Source organism: Nothobranchius furzeri, chromosome 5 (assembly GCF_043380555.1).
Source record: "Nothobranchius furzeri strain GRZ-AD chromosome 5, NfurGRZ-RIMD1, whole genome shotgun sequence".
Classification (NCBI taxonomy): domain Eukaryota; kingdom Metazoa; phylum Chordata; class Actinopteri; order Cyprinodontiformes; family Nothobranchiidae; genus Nothobranchius; species Nothobranchius furzeri.
Window position 1 is genome coordinate 6534848 of NC_091745.1, and position 23114 is coordinate 6557961.

A 23114-nucleotide genomic window follows, 5' to 3' on the forward strand; every position below is an offset into this window, starting at 1 on the left:
TACCGTCTGCTTCTGGCCCGGAGGAGTCAGCCTCTGGTCCCTCGACTTCTGGACCGCCGAGTTTTGGACCGGATCCGGTACTGTCTGCTTCCGGGTCGGCAGCAGGGCCGCTGCTAAGAAAGCTTGGAGCGATGAGGAGAGGCGGGAGGTCAGCTCGTCCAGTTCTAGCTCCCTGAGGCTGAGCGTCCGACGGAGCTGGGCCAGCTCAGCCCGCTGACCGGCGAGCTCCGCTGGGGAAACCCTGCGCTCGCTCCTCTGGCCCCGGGACGAGGAGGATAGGGCGTCCAGGTGAGACTCCTTGCGGCTGAGGAGCTCGCGGAACCGGCCGAGCTCCGCCCGTTGCTCCATCAGCCGGGCCGCGATTGCTGCTCCTTCCTCTGCAACCGACGGGGGCTCCGGTTCGGCAAGAGACGGGACTGATGGTCTGGCCGGGGGCGTGTCCGAACTGCCGCGCCGGGCACGGCCAGCGGCGGGCTCGAAACTCCCTCCAGAAGCGCTGGGCTGTGGTGGCTTCCGGCGTCTCTCCCCACGCCGTGGACCGACTCCGGGGGAACAGATCGCCAGCCTCGTGCCCTCATAGCTGGAGCGATCTGGCAGCGGCTCCCGGTCCAAACATGCCTCCGGTTCCGGGAGGACAGGGAGGAACGCTGCGGCCGAAGGTCGGCGATGCCGGCGGCGGCGAGGCGGAGCTGGTGCTGGAGAGGGAGAAGCCGGCTGGTGGGTCGGGGTAAGCCACTGGAGCAGATTCTCCCAAGGCAGAATCTCCCGGCTGGATCCATCAATGGGTTCGGGTCGGATCATTCTGTCAGCGCGCTGCGGAGTGGAGCGGAGGAAAGGCGTGGATCCAGACCGGGGAGTAAACAGGCAGCAGGTAGGAACGGTCAACCAGGATTTATTAAGCACGCTGGACAATGAAACAATGATCCGACCCAGTACAAAGAACAGACAGGGTTTAAATACAGGAGGGTTGGGAGCTAAGGTGATTGGGAAACGAGAGGCAGGTGGGAGTAATCAACGAGACACAAGGCTGAACTAAACGGGGAGACATGACCGGGTGTGACACTGAGCTGACAAGGATATGAGATTCTGGGATTCTCCTCAGACAGGCTCCTGGATGTGTCGCCACATTGGAGACAGGAACAAGCACTATTCAGCCAAAGTTTCGTAATCAGGGCACATTTTCTAAGTGACAAGTCTCTCTGAGAGACAGGGTTTGGAAAACACTCGCTTCAGTCGGAGGAATCTTCCTGCATGCGCTCTGGTTCTGCGACGCGCTCCAAGCCCCTCTCCACATCTTCAGCTCGCTGTGCACCGTACGTACGCGCTGACAGTGAGCTGCGCTGAGCGGTGTCCAGCTCAGATGTTCAGATGGGAATCTTTTCTTGAGTGATTTAGCTACATCTGCGATGTGCGAAACGAATAAAATGTCAGTTCATCTGTATGCGTCGGGGTAATCCTTTCTATTCTTTCTCCATCAAAATAAACGGTCAAATACGGGAACTGTCCAGTCAACACAAGCCCTGCTTTTAACTGTTCTGTTTTCTTGTGAAAATTGTTGCAAATAGATATAATTTAACTTGATTAACACTGGAGCCAGGCGCACTGCGCCGTTATCTCCGTCACTGTAAATGAGGGGAAAACAAATTGATCGGATCCTTTTCTGACCTTCCCCACCTACAAAGTTTAATTACAACAATCAAACGTGACAGAGCCTGGATTTGTATTCTGAACAGTCTAAACATGTTTTAAAAAGAAACGTATGACAAAAGTGGCACCTGCTCAGTAAAACCACCAACAGAGTGAAAAATATCAAAATATTGTAGGCAGAGACGGGCTACAACTTCTGGATCCATTTTATATAAATCGTTTTATTGATTATCGTCTTATGAAAGATAACTTTGACGTACACGAGCGACCGGTACTGGCTGCTGTCACCTGTTGTGATTGGTTAAGGCAGCTCTCTGCTGTCTGAGGGTAGGCCCCGCCCACAACGCCGTGGCTGCTGTGGCTCCCAGTGTTTTTTTTACTGTGGGAAACGGGTAATAATGGCTCTTTGATGGGAACAGGTTGCCGACCTCTGGGCCAGACTATGAAGGGTCCTGAACACAAGCAGCAAAAGCTTGAAGTCAGTCCTGTACTGGACAGAGGGCCGATGGAGAGAAGCTAGAACCTGTGTAATGCATTTGTTTTTTTCTGTTAGAAGAAGAGTGGTGGCATTTTGTACAACCTGTTGATGGTGGAAGGAAGACTGATATAAACCTTTATGTGAGGAACTGCCGTACTCAAAGCATGTTGTGATGAAAGGCAAGGCAGTGTAGCGGAAATCCACATGTCATATTCTCAAATTAACTTTAGTTGGATTCACAAGAAGGACAACGGCTTTTCTTGCTCTCGCACTGCAGCAAAAGGGGAAAATTGAAACTGGCCTGCAGTCATATCAATTCCAAGATTCCTTTTTCAACACATCTGGTTAACTCCTACGATTCTCTCCCAGGGTTGTAAATTGCACCAATGACTTCGTTTCCCCTTCTTTACCAATCAGAGCAGGACAATATCAGAAAATGGTCTGTTTCATATCCACCTGTCAAGGCTGATTCTTACACAAAATCAGGGTGGTCGTAAAACTTCTCAGGGGTTTTCTTCTGGAAGCTTCCAGACTTTAGTCCTTAAAAACCTTGTATTTTTGTTTATCAACAGTCAAAGAAGGTGTTTTAGGTTGTTTACCATTTAAAAGAATCAATGTGTTCAAAGTAAATGTGAAACTCTTATCAGTTACAGACATGAATGTTGTTTGTGTTCCTCTTTCAGGTTAAACCTCTGCCATTTTTGTTTCTCCAGTTCAAATTCTTGCTAACAGTAATACCGTCAAGTTTAAGACGTAAATTTAGTTCTTTCCTTGTTTAAAGTAATATTTTTTGATGCCTTAAGCAGGTAATCTTGTTAAATGTTGATGCCTCAGACATTGTTTGAAAAAGATGTTTATTTGAAAGAGCCACAGTGCCATCCAGTAGTTAATAAGTGAAATACATGTGGGCGTGCCGGTTATAAGAGGCCAGAGTTCACTCTCGTGGCAGCAGAGCAAAGAACAAAGCACGCCTTAAAGTCCCATTAGTTGTCACACACACAGGTGTGTGTGCGAAATTTGTTCTCCGCAATTGACCCATCCCCTGGGGGAGCGGTGAGCTGCAGACACAGCCGCGCTCGGGAACTATTTGGTAGTTTAACCCCCCAATCCAACCCCTTAATGCTGAGTGTCAAGCAGGGAGGCATTGGGTCCCATTTTTTCAAAGTCTTTGGTATGACCCAACCAGGAATCGCACCCCTGATCTCCCATTCTCAGGGCGGACACTCTACCACTAGGCCACTGAGAAAGGTTTTAAGCAAATCCCTGCTAGGCTTTTCCATCTCACCTAGCAACGCCGTCGCTCTCAAAGTTTTCAAGTCATTATCTCTCAAAAGTTAATTAGAAGATACGAACTTCTACGTCAAACCGGAAGTTGGTTTGGTCCGGTAAAGTTTTCACAATAAGAGTTAAACTAATTTGGACCCGGCCCTATGTGCTTTCTTTACAAATGTAGGTGTGCACTTTCAGATTCATTTAGTCATGTTAGGACCTGAGTAATATTTCGTTCAACAAAATTTAAATTAATCCAACTTTAGTTGCTTAGTAAAATGATTTACAAAATAATGTTCAGTACAGATTACATTTGACCCACCTCATTGGCATTGATGCCATTGTTGACTGACCAGGTGGCTTGAAAGTACTCCAACATCCTCTGCTTTAGCTGCTGAGGTAGTCTATGCACACGGATGAAGTCCTTTAGATCCTTCATGCGGGTGTGATAGAGTGAGCGTCGTGAGTACATACGCTGGATGATGGCCGTTACGTTGCCGAAGACCACTGCATGCATCAAGGCTGTAGGTGCAAATTACAGTTAGTTCCTGACAACATCAGCATATCTACTAAAGCTGGGGAAATTCTGCAACTGCAATCAAACTCACCACCAATAAGCATGATACAGATGGAGAAGACTTTCTCAGCATCTGTATTGGCACACACATTGCCAAAACCAACACTTGTAAGGCTGCTGAGAGTGAAGTAAAGGGAGGAAATGTAGGCACTGGGCATGGAGGGTCCACCCTTGGTGCTGTTAACATACGGCATCTCCAGACGCTTTCCTAATTCTTGCAGCCAGCCTGATGGAAGATATGAGATTAATTAGCAAACTTCAAAATGTTATTCCCGTATTTTCCAGACTATAAGCCGCTACTTTTTTTTTCCCCCACGCTTTAAACCATGCAGCTTATAATGAGGTGGGGCTTTACTGTAGATTTTCCTTCACCTGCCAGGGGGCGCTTCAGCAGAAGTGAAACAGGTGGAAGTCAAAGTTGGAAATCGAAGAAAGTGCTCATTTTTATTTAGCACATGCAAGCAGCTGGCACGACGAAGAATTTTTTCAAACCCATACCCTCTCTTCATGAAAACTACACGAAGGAGTTCATATGATGCTGCCTTTAAGTTGACGGCCATCGATCTGGCAGTAATGGAGGGAAACAGAGCTGCCGCCCGTAAGCTTGGAGTGAATGAAGCCATGGTTCGGCGCTGGACACGGCAGCGGGAAGAACTCTTTCAATGCCAAAAGACTAGAAAGGCTTTCAGAGGACAGAAAAGAAAGTGGCCTGAACTTGAAAATGTTCTTGAGGACTGGGTTACCACTCAGAGAGCAGGTGGCCGAGGTGTGTCCACCGTGCAAATCCGGCTTGAAGCCAAATCAGTCACACGCAAAATTAATTTACAGGATTTTAACGGAGGACCATCCTGGTGTTTTAGATTCATGAGAAGAAGGAGCTTGTCCATCAGGACGTGGACAAATCTCTGTCAGCAACCCCCTCGGACTACCAGGAAAAACTTACAAGTTTCCAACAATTTGTTGAAACAAAGACTGCGGAGAACGCCATTGGACCAGATGACATTGTAAATGTGGATGAGGTGCCATTGACATTTGATCTCCCTCTGACCAAAACGGTAAACAAGACAGGTGCATCATCCATTATGGTGAAAACCACCGGGCACGAGAGGACGCATTTCACCTGTGTCCTGGGCTGCACCGCATCTGGAAAGAAGCTTCCTCCGATGGTCATTTTTAAGCACAAAAAAGACCAACTACTGAAGGATATTCTGGTTAAAGTCAACCAGAAAGGATGGATGCTAGAACGTCTAATGAAGGAATGGTTAAAGGAGTGCTACGGAAAGCGCCCAGGAGGATTTTTTCCACAGTAAAACAGCGCTGCTTGTTTTGGACAGCACGAGGGTCCACATCACCAATTCAGTGAAAGCAGCCATCAAGAGAACCAACTCAATTCCTGCTGTGATTTCTGGAGGTACAACCAAGTTTTTGCAACCCCTGGACATCAGCATGAATCGATGCGTTTAAAGCAGCATTTCGGGCTGAATGGGAGGCTTGGATGACCAGTGGCGATAAATCCTTCAAAAAAACTGGCCGCATGTGAAGAGCATCATTTTCTGATGTCTTTTAGTGGATACTAGCTGTGTGGAGCAGCGTGAAGGAATCTACCATCATCAATGGGTTCTGAAGAGAACACGACCGCTTCAGAGCCAGCTTCACCCGGGGATGATGACAGCAACCTGCAGAGCGACACTGACATCGCCACATGTGACGAAGCTCTTCTGAGGCTGTTCAGCTCCGACACTGAAGAAGATGACTTCAGTGGTTTCAGTGCGCAGGAGGACGATGAATAAACCAGTCAATAACTTTTCTGTTTCGTTTGATACTGATCAGTTCAGTTACGTTCAGTTAAACTACATTTTCAGTCCAGTAGATATCCAGTAGAAATCTGCGGCTTTTAGCCCGGTGCGGCTTATATAAGTACAGTTCCATGTTTTTAATCAAACTTAGTAGGTGCGGCTTATATTCAGGTGCGCTCTATAGTCCGGCAAATACGGTATTCTAATTCTTTTATTCTGCCCCAGTGGACAAGTGTGCCTGCTTACGTAGGTGATGAAAAGTGTTATGTAACTTAAACAGAATCTGTTACTGAAGAGATGATGGGAAAATGCTGTGACCTAAACTCTGAGGCTGAAATGATGTGGAGGCATTCAGGCATTTACTAGTTACAAAAATATGCATCTAATAGAAAAAGACCACAGCTACAACATCTTGTCTGTGAAAGACACAAACACACTGTACGTACCTATGTCCCAGGTCACAGGGTCACTGCTTTCTATCTCCTCACGTCCAATAACGTACCACACACAAGCCATCCAGTGAGCCAGGAGAGCAAACACAGACATGAGCAGGGTGAGGACCACTGCGCTGTACTGGGAGTAACGATCCAGTTTCTGCATGAGGCGAAGCAAACGTAGCAGGCGAATCGTCTTCAACAGGTGCACTAGTGAGGTCTGGTCACGAAGTACAGAAAAAGGACATAAAACATATTTTCTGTGCTGTTCTCTTTTATCTTTCTTTACCCCGATTTACTTTTTACTGCAGTTTTGTTTTATTTACTTTTTTTATTGACAGTCTTACCACTGTGATGTTAAATGCATAGAGAAGGTCAAAGGGCAATGCTGCAATCAGATCCACAAAGAACCATGTGGTGCAGTAATGAAGGTAAATGGACCGGGCGTCGTACACCACCTGACCTGACTGGCTCACATAGGTGGTGCGGAAATTCAGGATAATATCTGTAAAAATAAAACAGTTCATGCAATTGAATACCATCTACAATGAATCATATAAAGAATACAAAGGCGTGTGATTGTTAGTGCTCCTCTGATCACTGCAGCGTGCCAAAGAAATGACTTGTTTTACATTTAAGAACAGCATGTGATGGTGGGTGAGCTAATTCTGAGTCAATGCCTGTTCCTAGTCCTAGTTGTGTGACAGATGTGTTACAGCAGTTTTGCCAGAGTAAAATCAGGACGAAGTGAGAGAACTCTAATTATAATTTATAACCCCAGGCGATGCTGACACTGTGTAGGCGAGAGATGGTAGGAGGGGGTCGTGTTAGCCATCGCCAAGGAAACAGCTGCACAGAGAAATGCAGTTGTCCCCAATTAAAAATCACTAGTTTTGTGTTTTTGTGATACTGAAATCTGGAATTAAACACATCATTAATTAAAAAAGAAAAAACAGCATTTGTGTTTCAATCTAAACATTTTTTTACCGAGCATGAAGAGCATCTCCACTGCTATGTCACTCCATATGGTGCTACGGCTGACAAGTGAATGATCGCCGCCTTCGTTGTGACTGACAAAGCAGACGTTAAAAGGCACAGTGACAGCCACGTAGAAGGTCGCCAGTAGGATTAACCAGTCCCACAAGGCCTTGGAGACGCTGTAGTGCAGCAAGATGAAACGTGACTTCTTTACTGATCCCACTTTGTACTCGGGTGGAGAGGGTTTCTGGAACATACTCTGAAAACATGACAAGACATCACGTTTTAATCCCAGTGCAGATTTGCTTGGTAAACCCTAAAAACCAAGCAAAACGTGTCCATCCATTTAACTGTAAATGTTACATTTAAATGTAATAACTGTTTAAAATATATTTTTTTCAGTTTCTTTATTTATTATTAAAAGGGACTGCATGGTGGTGCAGTTAGAAGCGCTATTACCTTACACCAATAAGGTCACAGGTTCAAGTCTTGGCTTTGGCCTTTACAGTTTTAGTTAGTGTTCTCCCATATATGTGTGGGCCTTCCCCAGGTACCCCGGCTTCCTCCCACTGATCACAAACATGGATGTCAGGTTAATAGGAGACTCTCGTCCCTGGGAATTAATAGGTGTGTGAATGGTTGATGGACCGGTGGCCTGTCCAGGGTGGCCTCCACTTCTCACCTGATGTCCGCTGAAGTTAGACACCAGCTACCCTGCAACCGTACTGAAGGTGGTAAGGAAGACGAGTGAATGAAAGGTTTGGGGAAAAGCTTGTTCTCCAAAGAAAAGAGAACACGGTTTGCATGTTTACACTGAGTCTGCAATGTCCACAGAGGTAAAAGTAATACAAACATGTTTGTATTTTGCTATTTTGTTTATTCGTTTGGAACAACGGGACTCATGATAGAACACAAGTTAATGCTGATCACATTTAGCTTTTAGTTCAAGCCGTTCTACATCTTTCTGTAATATTTTAATCAATGTCAAATTAGTTCAGATTTTGTAAATTAGACATCTAAATAAATCAGTTTCATAGTTTAGTTATGATAAAAATCATTTAACATTTCATTTGATCTTGACTGATCAGTATTACAGCATCTTTGAAAGCCTTCATATTATGATATAATAATAATACATTTTATTTCAACAGCGCCTTTCTGAACACTCAAGGACACTTACAGAGATAAAATACACAACAATAAAAGATAAAACAGCATAAAACAAACAGACAGATTGGAGCAAAGAGAGTAACTATTGGAATGCTAGACGGAACAGGTGGGTTTGGAGTCTGGTTTTAAAGAGAGTGAGGGAATCAATGTTACGGAGGTCAGGAGGGAGTGAGTTCCAGAGCTGGGGAGCAGAGCGACTGAAGGCCCTGCTCCCCATAGTGACCAGACGGAAAGGTGGGACAGAGAGGTGGATGGAGGAGGAGGACCTGAGGGAACGGGTGGAGGTTGAAGGATGAAGGAGGTCTGAGAGGTACGGGGGAGCTAGGTTATGGATGGCTTTGAATGCATATAGCAGAATTTTGAATTGGATTCTGGAAGTGAATGGGAGCCAGTGGAGCTGCTGAAGAACAGGGGTGATGTGGTGGAAGGAGGGAGTTCTGGAAATGATGCGGGCTACCGAGTTCTGAAGAAGTTGGAGTTTATGGAGGGATTTGTGAGGAAGACCGAAGAGAAGAGCGTTGCAGTAGTCAATAAAGGAAGTGATGAGGCTGTGGACAAGGATGGTGACCGAGTGAGTAGTGAGGGAGGGGCGTAGATGGTTACTGTTACGTAGATGGAAGTAGGCAGACCGGGTAATATTGTTTATGTGGGACTGGAAGGATAGTGAGGAGTCGAGGATGACACCCAGACTCTTGACCTGAGGGGAGGGGGAAACTAAGGAGTTGTCGACAGGAAGTGTAAAGCTGTGGATTTTGGATAGTAAGGATTTAGTGCCGACAAGTAACATTTCTGTTTTATCACTGTTGAGTTTGAGAAAGTTTGATGTGAACCAGTCTTTGATTTCAGATAAACAATTGGTGAGGGAGGAAGTGAAGAGGAGGGTTTGGAGGATACATAGAGCTGGGTGTCATCCGCGTAACAATGAAAATGAATGTCAAATTTACGGAAAATATTTCCCAGGGGAAGAAGGTAAGTGATGAAAAGGAGTGGACCGAGAACAGAGCCTTGGGGGACGCCAGTAGTGACAGGGAAGGGACGGGAAGTGAAGGATTTTAGTTGAATAAACTGAGTACGGCCAGAGAGATATGAACGGAACCAATCAAGCGGGGTATGAGAAATGCCAAGGGAAGACCAAATTCTATATGTGAGAATGTGTGATATATGTGTGATATGAGTTTATATGCAACCTCCCAAACGCATCACTCGAGGATTGTTGTAACTGGAGCTGGTTTTGATTTGAATGTCACTGGTGTTTACATAATAAATAACCCAAAGCTTTTAGCTGTTATGATAGCATACGACTGTGTATGCGCCCTCACAGGTTAATTATCACTCACTGCTTTTCTTAACAACTTCTCCTCAGCAGGGACACCCTAAACAGATCGCCAGTTCATCACAGGCCTCACACATTCTCACATATAGAATTTGGTATTTTCAGGTCATAACTCTGCACTCACATCATTTAGTTTCCTGTTGCTCCTCTTGGAGAACAGACGGTGCAGAAAAGTCCCGCTCGTTTCTCGAATTCGAGCAAAATACGATCTGCTGATTTTTCTACTTTCTTTCGCAGCTTTGGACACCTCTGCTGTATGAGGGCAATCAGAAAAAAACATTCAGGTCAATGTAAAATAGATGATAGTGACAGATTTCAAGTACAAAGGTAATGTTGCACGGTCAAATTTAAAAGTCAACTCAGCTTAAATGAGGATGGTGCTTTAAAAAAAGCAAAGCAAAAAAGCTTGCATTCCATTGTGGCTCACCTTCTTCTTGGATGTGGTGATGTCTTTTCCCGTATGATTCACTGACATCTTTAAAGGATAACAGGAACAACACCACCTCACCCTTCTCATTTTTAATTGGGACGATATCCAGGAGACACCAAAATTGATTTCCTGAGAGGATCAGAACGTTATTACAGAAAAAATACACAAATGATACTGCTAAATATTTTCCATCTGATAGGGATTAGATAATCATGGTAAAACGTGAGGACTTGCAATGATATCAAGGCTGAGAAAATGTTTCTTTCTGTTTAGACTCCCACAAGATCCAAATCAGGCAAAGTTGTATCTTGAGCTATGGGGAATCTCACCATTCTTCCTATAAAAGCACACTTCTCCCTGATACTCCTGCTGAACCTCCAGAGCTTTGTGGACCTGCTGCATCACACTGTCGCTGGTTTCAACCCCATGAAGAAAGCCGCAGGTGCAGGTTTTCTGCATCACCTCAGTCCGGAAAAAGCCAGTCAGTTCGCAAAAGCCATCAGAGCAGTAGACAACTGGGTAACCGTAGCGACCCTGAGCATTTCCCAGGAGAAAGTTACTGTCTGTGAGGAAAAAAGAGCGGGGTGTAAGCTCGAAAAACAGAAAGAACAAAAAAATAAAGAAATAACTGACTGAATAACAGAAAATAAACCACCGTGAAGCTTGCCATCCATGAAAATCTCAACAAACCGTTTTTGATTTAAATAACAGGTTCCAGTTAAAAACAGTCTCAAACATTATGTGTTATAATTATATAATAAAATATCTCCATCAGAATCATCTGTTTTAATAGAACAATGTTTGAAAAACAGCATTTAAAGAGCAAGTCACCCCCAAATAAACTTTTTTTTGCTGATAAACTAAATAAATGAGTGTCTAATCGTGCTGCAGACACGTGTCATCAATAATTTGGCACTTCAGTGCATCTTAGTTAAAATTTAAGTATTCTGCCTAAAACTGGCAGTGTTGTGCCGTTGTCAGGTAAAAACTCTGCACTGTATTTTAATTTAAATCTGCCACCGCTATTGGCTAAGAAGTATGCTATGATGTAAACTGGTACATTATGATGTCACAATGCTGTCGTGAGCCTGAGTGTGTGTGTATTTGTTAGCAGCTCTGCCCTCTCGGTCTGCCAGGCAACAGCATGTGTTGCATTTTTCAAACATGAAGTGGAAGTGGAGTTAGACTCTGGTAGGGGTTGACTTGCTCTTTAAAGAGCAAGTCACCCCCTACAAGAAGCTTAGTTCACTCCCACTTCATGTTTGAAAAATGCAACAAATGCTGTTGCTTGGCAGACCGAGAGGGCGGAGCCGCTAACAAATACACACACACACAGGCTCACAATGGCATTATGACATCGTAATATACCAGATGACATCATAGCATACCTCTTAGCCAATAGCGATGGCAGATTTAAATTCAAATACAGTGCAGAATTTTTCCCTGACGACGGCGCAACACTGACAGTTTTAGGCAGAATATTTGAATTTTAACCAAGATGCACTGAACTGCCAAATTATTGATGACACGTGTCTGCAGCACGATTAGACACTCATTTATATAGTTTATCAGCAAAAAAATGTGATTTGGGGGTGACTTGCTCTTTAATTAATAGTTTGCACAAAGCTGTTGCAAACTAAAATATTTTGTAACCACAGAAACCAGAATAAAGCACAAATGTGCTGAATATGGTTCTGATCAGAGTAAAAATGTTTTCAGCAGTCACCTGTTTTAAAACTTGCATTTAGGAGAGCAGGCACAGTAGATGTTAGTGCCTAATAATTACTAGACAGGGCTGATTTATTTATGTAGCACATTTCAAACACAGAGGCTATTCAATGTACTTTCCATTAGCAAGAATAGCAACATTACATGATAGGAATTGCAGTTTAAAAATGAAAAAGAAACAAAGTTAAAGTTAAAGGGTGAGCAGAATGTGCAATATAAAAACAGTCATTCAAAGGTTGATTGAAACATGAAGGTTTTCTGTTTGGATTTAAATGTTAGTTGGGGCATTTGAGGTCACCAGGAAGCTGATTCCATCTGTGTGCAGCACAGTAACTAAAAACAGCACCCTTTTTGGTTCCGACCTGGGGTTGTACAAGCTAACTGTTTCCTGATCCCACATTTGATCAACTTCCAGACTACGTAAGACATTGACGCCCAGGTAAAGTTGGGTCCTCTCCGTGATGGAACAGAAGTGGTCCTGCCAGTACAGGAGGAACCAAGTTCCATCCGAGGCCCTTGAGCCAGGGCAAGGTACCAACGCATGCTTTCCTCCTCTTCCCAGCAGCATACAGTACAAGCCAGGATCACAAATCAGGATTGAGAACTCTGGAAAAAAAGTAACACACATCATCTGCATGAAGACAGATTTTATGTTCTATGCCGTTACGCTTTATGCCTTTAATACCTGTAGTTGGCCTGACTGCTGCTGCTAGGGGTTCAATAAAGATAGAAAATATTGAAGGAGAGTGGGCATCCCTGTCTGGTCCCCCTCGGAAGACAGAAGCTGGTAGATTTTTGGCCCTTTGTCCTGACACATGCGGTTGGTGAACTGTATAACGTTGAACCGATTTATGAAGGAATTTCCAAAACCAAATGTATGTAAAGTTGACCCAGTGAGTCGTGGAGGATGACTGCTTATACTGAGCCAGGATTCTCTGGAGGTTTCTTCCTGTTAAAAGGGAGTTTTCCTCTCCACTGTCGCTGCATGCTTGCTTAGTATGAGGATTGCTGTATAGTCACTGACACTAGTCAGTGACTTGATGCAATTTGCTGTGTTCCTTATGTAGGAAACATTATTTCTGATTGGCTTAATGAACTGTGAATTGGAATGTTTATTATGTGAAGTGCCTTGAGACGACTCTTGTCGTAATTTGGCGCTATATAAATAAAATAAAATTGAATTGAATTGAAATAAAAACTCTGTTGAAAGCCTTTTCTGCATCCAGAGATAAAATACTAGTTTCTATGTTTTACTATAATAACATTCTTTCAAATCAAAGGTTTAATTTTTTATTTTTATAAACACAGAAGAGGGAAGGTTTTTATTATACCACAGAGAAACTTCAGTTATGTAACAGTAGAGCAGAACAGCTATACTGGTGAAACAACATCCAATGAATTAAAGGCAAAAGCAATAGTGTTCAGATCTGTAAACATTTGAGACATTGCAGTCTTTTTAGGGCTAGGTGTGTGGGTGGTGAAGACGAGGAAAGTAAATGATGAAACTCTTGCTCAAAGCTCTGACTGCAGTTTGATCAGAGTCGATTTATTTGTTCAACTTCAGGGCTGTAGCCCGCTTCCGTGAAGATCAACAAAATCCACAAGAAATGACTGAGTCAGTCACGACGCTGTACTTAATGTACTATGAGCATCAGCTGTGTGCACAGCAGGTTCATGTTCACCTTGTCTGGTGATGGAAACATCACAAAAGCTGCTTTTCAGCTTGTGTAACATCATCTCTGTTTATAAGCTACCATGCCAGGGCAGTGATTCCCTAAGGGATTTATGAGGATGAATAATGGGCCAAGTAAAACAAAACTATATAAAACAGGATGATGCAAATAAGGTCTCTGTTTTCATTTAATTGTTATTTATTTATTTATCTCAGAAAGTTATTAAAATTCACAGCAAACATTTAAAAGATAATATAGCTCCAAGGACAACATGGAACATCAGCCGGAGCTTTGTTCTCCCTGCAGTTTGGGAAGTAAAACACGAACCTGAAGTTTCTGCAGGAGCAGGTTTTTATGGGTTTATCTGAGCAACAAGTGATTCCACGAGTCAGATATGTCACAGTTAATTGCACATTTCAAATTAAAGTCAGACTAATGTTATGTGAGTTTTGTGTGTTTTCTAGCTACATGTGGCTTGCAGCATTGCCATATGTTTTATTTTCTTTTTTCCTACGTGTGTTGTCATGGCAACACAAATGCAGAAAGATCTTTATTTAGCTTCGCACACACTTTAAGGTGAAAACATCCACTGCTGGTCTCTCTCTGGCACAGTCTTAATCATTTACTGGTGCTCAAGTCTCTCCTGCATGAAAGCTGCTTTTACCCTCTCTTTCACCTTGTTACTGCCTCAGTTCATTCAAAGTAACTTTTTGGTCAGTTGAAGCTTAACCAGTGTCAGGATATCTCAAAAATGTACAGTGTGGCCCATGCAGAACAGAACTAAACATGACTTTTCTCACTGCTAGCTACAGTTTTTACGATTTTACACACAACTTTCCGTCTCTTAAGAAAAACGTTTTAAACCGCAGCAGAAAAAAAGGGCAGAGCAGGAAAATGGTAAGGCAGATGCAAACACCTGCATGTTTTAAAAACTGACATGTTTTATAGAAGTTTAACCTCCAGTTCTATCAGTACTAATACTAATGATCCATATTTTAAAATGATGCATGATAGCATGAATAATTTAAGTGATTTTCATGCTTTCAAAAGGGTTGCCTGAGCAGGACCTATGCTGAAATTTGATAGGGGGTATACTCTGCATAATTCATTTATTCATTCATTCATTTTAATCAATCTGCCTGCTTTCATATCAGGATCAAGTGGACCGCACTTCTATTACCCCTTTTCAGCTTTTTCAAAAGCCAACCTGGCAAATCTAGGTTTTCCTTTCAATCCAGCCTGATTCAAAGTGATTTATGGACTAAACGAGGACTGCTCCAACCGTTTCTCATCAGAAGGTCTGATGTGTCTGAGTGATTCCACACATTTTTGATAGGAATAGAGGAGGGAAGATGTGAATAGTTCTATTGTCATCACCAGGAATTTGCAAGGTTGTTAAAAGCTTTCACAATCACACACCTTGTCTAATTTTTCTCAGTATTTCTGAAGCTTGCAATGAATCAAAATCAGAGTGTCAATGACCAAACTCGATTGCATAAATCTAATGCAAACAACCAAGGAAGGATCCAAATGAAGGAACGGTCATTTCTGTAGGATCATGAGAATGAGCATCTTCTGTTAGAATTTAATGAAGTTCTAATTAAAATATACAAGCAAAAGATAATTAAAGTGTGTCTAAGTGCTTCTGAAGGGTTGATGTAGGTAATGCCCTAAATTTCAGAATTTGGCATAAATCTGCAGATTATCATTTAATGCACAAATAAGTTAGCCTAGTGAACTAGACCAAATTCTTGCTTTGCAGGCTACAAATAAGTAACTCATTGATAAAATTGGGTAAACTGTTTGCTTGATGGGTGATTTTTTTTACAATGTAAAATATTTTAGGCATGCATTCAACAAACTGTAATAAGAACTAACTGTGTAATTAATTAAAATCCACCACATTTAATTGGCACATTTTGCCAACATCTGATCTAACTTCAGAACTGATTCAGTTTCAATATTTCAACTATTTGCAAAGTCACAGAGAAAGGGTATTGTAAGTACATCAAACAAAAAAACAACTAAAATGAGACTAATTATGGCTTAGTTAATTATATGATTTGTTTTTGTTTCTTAGACAACCAATAGGGGTTGAAATAGAAAATAAAAAATGAACTTTGTATCAGATTAAAATTTGATTTCAGATTGTTTTTCGCATATTCAGGATCTCATGTTGTTCGTGCAACCATGTATGTAACAAACTGCTCACGTTTCATTGGAAAAGATGGCAAATTTGAGCTTGCAACAGATTAAAATTGGGATTCTGAAAGATTTGATCATATATTGTTTTTAATAAAAAGCAAAACTACAGTTAAGTTAATATAAATACAGTTTGCAGTATTGAACTGGATAAATTCTTCTGTCACCGAGCTTTCAGAATAAAACTCTATCTTCTTCTGGGTTACAGAAATGGGTGAAAATACAAAAAGAAACACTTAAATGAAATGAGTTTGCATTTCTTTAGCAGACAAAACATGATTAAAAATGTCTCAGTATCATTCCTAAACATTAAAGTTTTTTGTTTTGTTTTCAAACACATACCTGAACTAAACTAACGGGTCACGTTTTAGTAAGTCTACAAGAACACAGAACAGTCCCCTCTCCCAAAGGTACTCACGGGTTCCATCAAAGTGGTTTGCGATGCTGTCCAAGAAGGTGTTTTGTGGAGCAAGTAGGCCCTTCATCACTGGCATTTTGAAAAGGATTTATGAGTTTCTGGTAGTTTGTCACCATTCCTTTAGAGCCACCTTAAAGAGAGAAAGTGTCTCGCCTTGATCTTGTCTGAATGTTTTCTGCAGATTGTAAATTCGAATCTACAAAAAACAAATTTAGCACATAGATTGTTGTAGAAAATGTCCTTTGGAGCGAGGACAACTCAGATGTGAAGCCGCTCTGTCTTGTTGCGTCAGAAATTGTCAGGTTCAGTTGCGCATCCCTGTTCGTTAAAGCCAGCTACAGTAAGGGATCTGTCAGCCTAACTCCACCAACCATGGTTCCTGCCATCTCCGAGCCCCCTCCCTCTCTGATTCAAGAACACGATCCATTCCTCCCTTCCCTACACTGTGAATTCATTACACACCTCCTGCTGTCGCTTTTTCTTATCTGCTTTTTTCACTCCCCAGAGAAGTTATTAGAAATGACTTAAATTCTCTTTCTCACTCCTTTTGCTTCCATCTTCACTCAAAGGTATCAGGTGCTTTGTTTCAAATCTCTTTTCTGGCGTGAAGCTGCTTTCTGTCATACTGTAAGACGCTGAAAAAGAGCTTCAGCCTCTGCTTGTTGCTGTGGATACTCCCCGTCACACAAAGCTTTCTCAGTGTCTCTGCAGATCATTCTCACCATTGATTGCCCCTTTACTATCACATCCAGCTGTTGACACCAGACCCAACAACATGCTGCACTAATTGGCTCATGTCCTGTTTTGGGGAAACTGCATTACGTTATCACCTAATGATTGGTTCTGTTCTTTTGACTGAAGAAAATATGGATGTTCTTAGACTTCACACTCACACTGACTGAAAGAAACAGAATGTCATTGTTCTTTATATATTACCCTTGCTCATAGGCGTCATTTTAACCGGGGACGCAGGGGACATGTCCCCGGCAAAATTTGTGATTGGCAGCTGTGTCCCCCCCACTTTCAAAAAAGCCTGCTGATGAGGATTTTTGTTTTACCAGCTCAGATCTTATACCAGGGGTCGGCAACCTGTTCCCATCAAAGAGCCATTATTACCCATTTCCCACGGTAATTTTGGACGGACCTTAATAAGCAGTGACTTAAGTGAAGCAGGCAGGTCGCACTAGAAAATTTCGTTTAAAAAGACGTCATAAATGTTTTCCCCCGTCATTTTTATTTATAAAATATGAAGTAAAAACTCACAATTTAATTTTCATTCATTTGTCATTAATATTTAGTCTACACCCGTGCGTTAAGTGGGCCATCTTCCAGTAAAAGCAAAGCATCCAGCCCACCTCTCCAAATGCGTAAAATGTGCATCAGCTGCTAGTTAGGCGCGCCGCGCGCACCATCAGCTGATCAGCCCAGACAAGAGCAGAGCAACTAGAGAAAGAATAGAGGATAATTCTGTCTGGATGTGGATGGAGATTACATTTTACAGCAGCCTGATCATCATTTAAATACGTAAACCATCACCTGTCTTCTAGTCCACGCTATCAGCATTATTTTAATTGGTGTGTGTGTGTGTGTGTGTGTGTGTGTGTGTGTGTGTGTGTGTGTGTGTGTGTGTGTGTGTGTGTGTGTGTGTGTGTGTGTGTGTGTGTGTGACCAGACCTCACTAGTGCACCAGTTATTGTCCCCAGCAATTCTGAAAACAAACTGGTGCCCTTGCCCTTGCTTGTTTTATACTAGGGCAGGGATTCCCTAAGTGTGGTGCGCGCACCCCTGGGGGTGCGAGAGCTGCCGCTAGGGGGTGTGCGAGGTGAAAAGTGTAATGGCTGCGGAGCTCAGAGAAGTCTGTCATATGTCACCATTAGCGTAGCCAGAAACTCATTTGTGGGTGGGCCTAAGAAAAAGTAAGTGGGCACAATAAATGTAAATGAAAACAAGTATGGTGTGTGCAGAGGCGGTTTTACCATTAGGCATAGGTAGGCGGCTGCCTGGGGCCCCCTTGTGTTGGGGGGCCTCCTAGCCCTGACCGCCGGCACCCCTCTGTTAATGTCACAATATTCTTATTACCAATCTGTCGCCGCAGACGGGATTGGACATGCTTCTCGTTACCATATTTCCTGAACCGTTCAAGATATCATTAAAATTCCAAAACTGCTGAAAAGATTAAAAATGGGGCTTTTGGTGCATATACAATACATTACGGTAGCCCCCGGGGTTCCCTGTCTTGAGCGCAACGAATCACAACACTGATTCAGAGATGTGCTGAGTTTGTCATCCAAAATGTTCCGTTTTATAACTTTTGAATGGCTGATCAGATTCAAAAAAATTCCAGTGGTTCCTAAACGTACATAAAAGCAGCTTTCCAGCGATCTATAGCATGAAGCAATCAGAGTTATGGAAAATATCACCACGAGGGGAAATCCTGCTGTACAGCCTGATTGAAACGGAGCGCAGCGCCGCGGTGAAAGCGGAAAATGGATAGGGGAAGCTAATTAGCATAAAAACCAGCATGAAATTATGGAAATGCCTCAAAGAAAATCAACACGATCTATTAGGTGTCCCAGAAGGCTTATATCTGAAGACAGTGACCACGAAGAAGGACAGATCTCCGGTGAACCAGGGTATGAATGTTTGTTCCGTCTTTAATTTTTTATTTGAACAACCCTCAACTATTTGCTAATTGTAAGATTCAGCTTCATCCCTGCATTATTTATGTTTTTACCATAAATAATTATATTTGCTAAAACAAAAGTTTTTGGTATAGCAGTGCACGGTGTGCAAGAGAACCACCCCATGGCAGTGTGAGGTGTGCTCTGCCTGCAGCTGGAGAGAAACTGCTTCAAGGTCTACCACATCAAATAAAAACGTCTGAAAGTTTACAAAAATAAATGGTCTTAAAAACTGCTAAAAAAGATACCAAGGTTCAAACTTTTTTAAGAATAGATGCATAACAGTTCAACCAGCCATTCCTCCCCATCCCCGCATATTTCTCTCCTCCTGCTCCCTCACATCATCACACAAACATACACATAGGACCTTGGGGGGTGGGCAAGTCAGGGAGTGCGGGTATGGACCCCATTTCCGCATGGACCCGGGGGGCCTTCTGCCGGCAGGACATGCCCGAAACACCTCCCCGGGGAGGCGTCCAGGAGGCATCCTGACCAGATGCCCAAACCACCTCAACTGGCTCCTTTCGATCCGGAGGAGCAGCGGTTCTACTCCGAGTCCCTCCCGAATGTCCGAGCTCCTCACCCTATCTCTAAGGCTGAGCCCGGCCACCCTACGGAGGAAACTCATTTCGGCCGCTTGTATCCGCGATCTCGTTCTTTCGGTCATTACCCAAAGCTCATGACCATAGGTGAGGATTGGGACGTAGATCGACCGGTAAATCGAGAGCCTGGCTTTCTGGCTCAGCTCCCTCTTCCCCACGACAGATCGGCTCAGCGTCCGCATCACTGCAGACGCCGAACCAATCCGCCTGTCGATCTCCCGATCCCTCCTACCCTCACTCGTGAACAAGACCCCGAGATACTTAAACTCCTCCACTTGAGGTAGGACCTCTCCCCCGACCCGGAGGTGGCAAGCCACCCTTTTCCGGTCGAGAACCATGGTCTCAGATTTGGAGGTGCTGATCCTCATCCCAGCCGCTTCACATTCGGCCGCGAACCTACCCAGCAAGAGCTGAAGGTCAGAGCTGGATGAAGCTAGGAGGACCACATCATCCGCAAAAAGCAGAGACGAGATTCTCCTGCCACCAAACTCGACACACTCCACACCACGGCTGCGTCTAGAAATTCTGTCCATAAAAGTGATGAACAGAACCGGTGACAAAGGGCAGCCCTGGCGGAGTCCAACCCTCACTGGGAACAGGTCCGACTTACTACCGGCTATGCGGACCAAACTCACGCTCCTCTGGTAAAGGGACTGAATGGCCCTTAACAGAAAGCCACCCACCCCATACTCCTGGAGCGTCCCCCACAGGGTGCCCCTGGGGACACGGTCATAAGCCTTCTCCAAATCCACAAAACACATGTGGATTGGTTGGGCAAACTCCCATGCCCCCTCCATCACCCTTGCAAGGGTATAGAGCTGGTCCACAGTTCCACGGCCAGGACGAAAACCACATTGCTCCTCCTCTATCTGAGATTCAACTATCGATCGGACCCTCCTCTCCAGTACCTTGGCGTAGACCTTTCCAGGGAGGCTGAGGAGTGTGATCCCCCTATAGTTGGAACACACCCTCAGGTCACCCTTCTTAAAGATGGGGACCACCACCCCGGTCTGCCACTCCCTAGGAACTGCCCCCGATGACCACGCAATGTTGTAGAGACGTGTCAACCATGACAGCCCTACAACATCCATAGCCTTGAGATACCCAGGACGAACCTCATCCGCCCCCGGGGCTCCGCCGCTGTGTAGTTGTTTGACTACCTCAGCAACTTCTGCCCCCGAGATCGGACAGTCCATCCCCAGGCCTCCCAGCTCTGGTTCCTCCTCGGAATGCGCATTGGTGGGATTGAGGAGCTCCTCAAAGTATTCCTTCCACCGTCCGACTATAGCCTCAGTTGACGTCAGCAGCTCCCCATCCCCACTGTAAACAGTGTGAGCGAGTTGCTGCCTTCCTCTCCTGAGGCGCCGGACAGTTTGCCAGAACCTCTTTGGAGCCGATCGATAGTCTTTCTCCATGGCCTCACCAAACTCCTCCCACGCCCGAGATTTTGCCTCGGCAACTGCCACTGCTGCACCCCGCTTGGCTATCCGGTACCTGTCTGCTGCCTCCGGAGACCCACAGACCAGCCACGCCCTGTAGGCCTCCTTCTTCAGCCTGACGGCTCCCCGAACCTCTGGTGTCCACCAGCGGGTACGGGGGTTGCCACCACGACTGGCACCGGCCACCTTACGGCCACAGCTAGCAACAGCCGCCTCGACAATCGCAGAGTGGAACAAGGCCCACTCGGACTCAATGTCCCCCACTGCTCTCGGGACGTGGTCAAAGCTCTGCCGGAGGTGGGAGTTGAAGACCGTCTTGACAGGTTCTTCTGCCAGGCGTTCCCAGCAGACCCTCACTATGCGTTTGGGTCTGCCAGGTCTACGCGGCATGTTCCCTTGCCATCTGATCCAACTCACCACCAGGTGGTGATCAGTTGACAGCTCCGCCCCTCTCTTCACTCGGGTGTCCAAAACATACGGCCGCAGGTCAGATGATACGACTACAAAATCTATCATCGACCTGTGACCTAGGCTGCCCTGGTACCAAGTGTACCGGTGGGCATCCTTATGTTCGAACATGGTGTTCGTTATGGCCAAACTGCGGCTTGCACAGAAGTCCAATAACAAAACACCGCTCGAGTTCAGATTAGGTGGGCCGTTCCTCCCAATCACACCCCTCCAGGTCAAGCTGTCATTGCCCACGTGAGCATTGAAGTCCCCCAGCAGGACAATGGAGTCCCCTGATGGAGCACTATCTAGCACTCGTCCCAGGGACTCCAAAAAGGGTGGGTACTCTGAACTGATATTTGGCCCATAAGCACAAACAACAGTCAGGACCCGTTCCCCGACCCGAAGGCGCAAGGAAGCTACCCTCTTGTCCCCCGGGGTAAACCCCAACACACAGGCAGAGAGTCTCGGAGCTAACAAAAAGCCAACCCCAGCCCTCCGCCTCTCACCCGGAGCAACTCCAGCAAAGTAGAGTGTCCAACCCCTCTCCAGGTCTCGGGTTCCAGAGCCAATGTAATGTGTCGAGGTGAGTCCGACTATATCTAGCCGGTACCGCTCAACCTCTGCCACAAGCTCCGGCTCCTTCCCCGCCAGCGAGGTGACGTTCCATGTCCCAAAAACTAGTTTTCTTGTCCGGGGATTGGACCGCCAAGGCTCCCGCCTTGGTCTGCCACCCGATTCGCATTGCACCGGACCCTTCATGTTCCTCCTGCGGGTGGTGGGTCCACAGTTGGACGAGCCCATGTATCCGGTTCGGGCTGGGCCCGGCCGGGCCCCATGGGCGAAAGCCCGGCCACCAGGCGCTCGCTCACGGGCCCCAACCCCAGGCCTGGCTCCAGGGTGGGACCCCGGTAACCCTCCGGGCCGGGTACTCCGACTCTTCATTTTAACCGCCATGAAAGATCCTTCGAACCGTTCTTTGTCTCACCCTTCACCTAAGACCAATTTGTCATGGGAGACCCTACCAGGGGCACTAAGTGCCCCAGACAACATAGCTCCTAGGATCATTAGGGCACTCAAACTCCTCCACCACGATAAGGTGACGGTATATATATATTGTTTTTTTTTTGTTTTTTTTTTTCATCAAGTTGACGCAGTGATAGGTAGATCTTGTTGTATTGTTGTTGTGTCCCTTTTTTGTGTCCTTTTGTTTTTTTTTTTGTCTTTTTCTGCAGGTCTAGAAGCAGACTCTTGTTCATTGTTTATTTTTGTGGAAACCCCCCCCCCCCCCCACCCCTCCTCTCTCTCCACCTTTTCTCTTCCTTTCTCTTTCACCTCTGTCTCCGTGTCTGGTCGGAATTACAAAGCATTCAACAACAATAACAATAAAGTTTTAAGTATCAGGTGTGACATTAAAAGCAAACGCTTTGATGCTCCACCTGAGAATAAATCTGTAAGGCTTGTCACCAGCATTCAGACATCAATTCTGCTTGCTTCACAGCCAGACAGGACACGGTAAAAAAAAAAAAAAAAGAATAGATGCATTACAGTTCAAAGTTTAAATTGTTCATTCCAAATTGTTTGCCCAGTCATTTTGAAGTTCCTGTTCAGTAATAAATGTAAAAAAAATTCAAATCCGTTTTTTGCTTTTTCACTTTTAAGCTGATTTTTTAAAGGCTTTAATAGAAATAAATTATAAATACAAACCATACACTAAAAGCTGAGGTTGTTCTGAAAAAGGGAGAAGAGTTACACACACTTTGCACTTTTTATTATAATTTTACAGCCATAAGATTAAAAAAAAAACAGGCG

General features: G+C 44.7%; 1 protein-coding gene across 1 annotated transcript in view; it reads right to left on the reverse strand.

Moving 5' to 3' along the window:
* kcnh4a (potassium voltage-gated channel, subfamily H (eag-related), member 4a) overlaps window positions 1-16547 on the reverse strand; it is a 41196-nt gene extending 24649 nt beyond the window's left edge. Inside the window, exons 1-9 of the mRNA XM_015975896.3 lie at window positions 16134-16547; window positions 10442-10675; window positions 10110-10241; window positions 9807-9934; window positions 7189-7438; window positions 6549-6706; window positions 6214-6421; window positions 4003-4197; window positions 3717-3916 (exon numbers count right to left, since the gene is read on the reverse strand). Coding sequence (XP_015831382.3) covers window positions 3717-3916; window positions 4003-4197; window positions 6214-6421; window positions 6549-6706; window positions 7189-7438; window positions 9807-9934; window positions 10110-10241; window positions 10442-10675; window positions 16134-16209 — 1581 coding nt within the window. The 5' untranslated portion in view covers window positions 16210-16547. The remainder of the gene's footprint in view (window positions 1-3716; window positions 3917-4002; window positions 4198-6213; window positions 6422-6548; window positions 6707-7188; window positions 7439-9806; window positions 9935-10109; window positions 10242-10441; window positions 10676-16133) is intronic.
* Between the last annotated feature and the right edge of the window lie 6567 nt (window positions 16548-23114).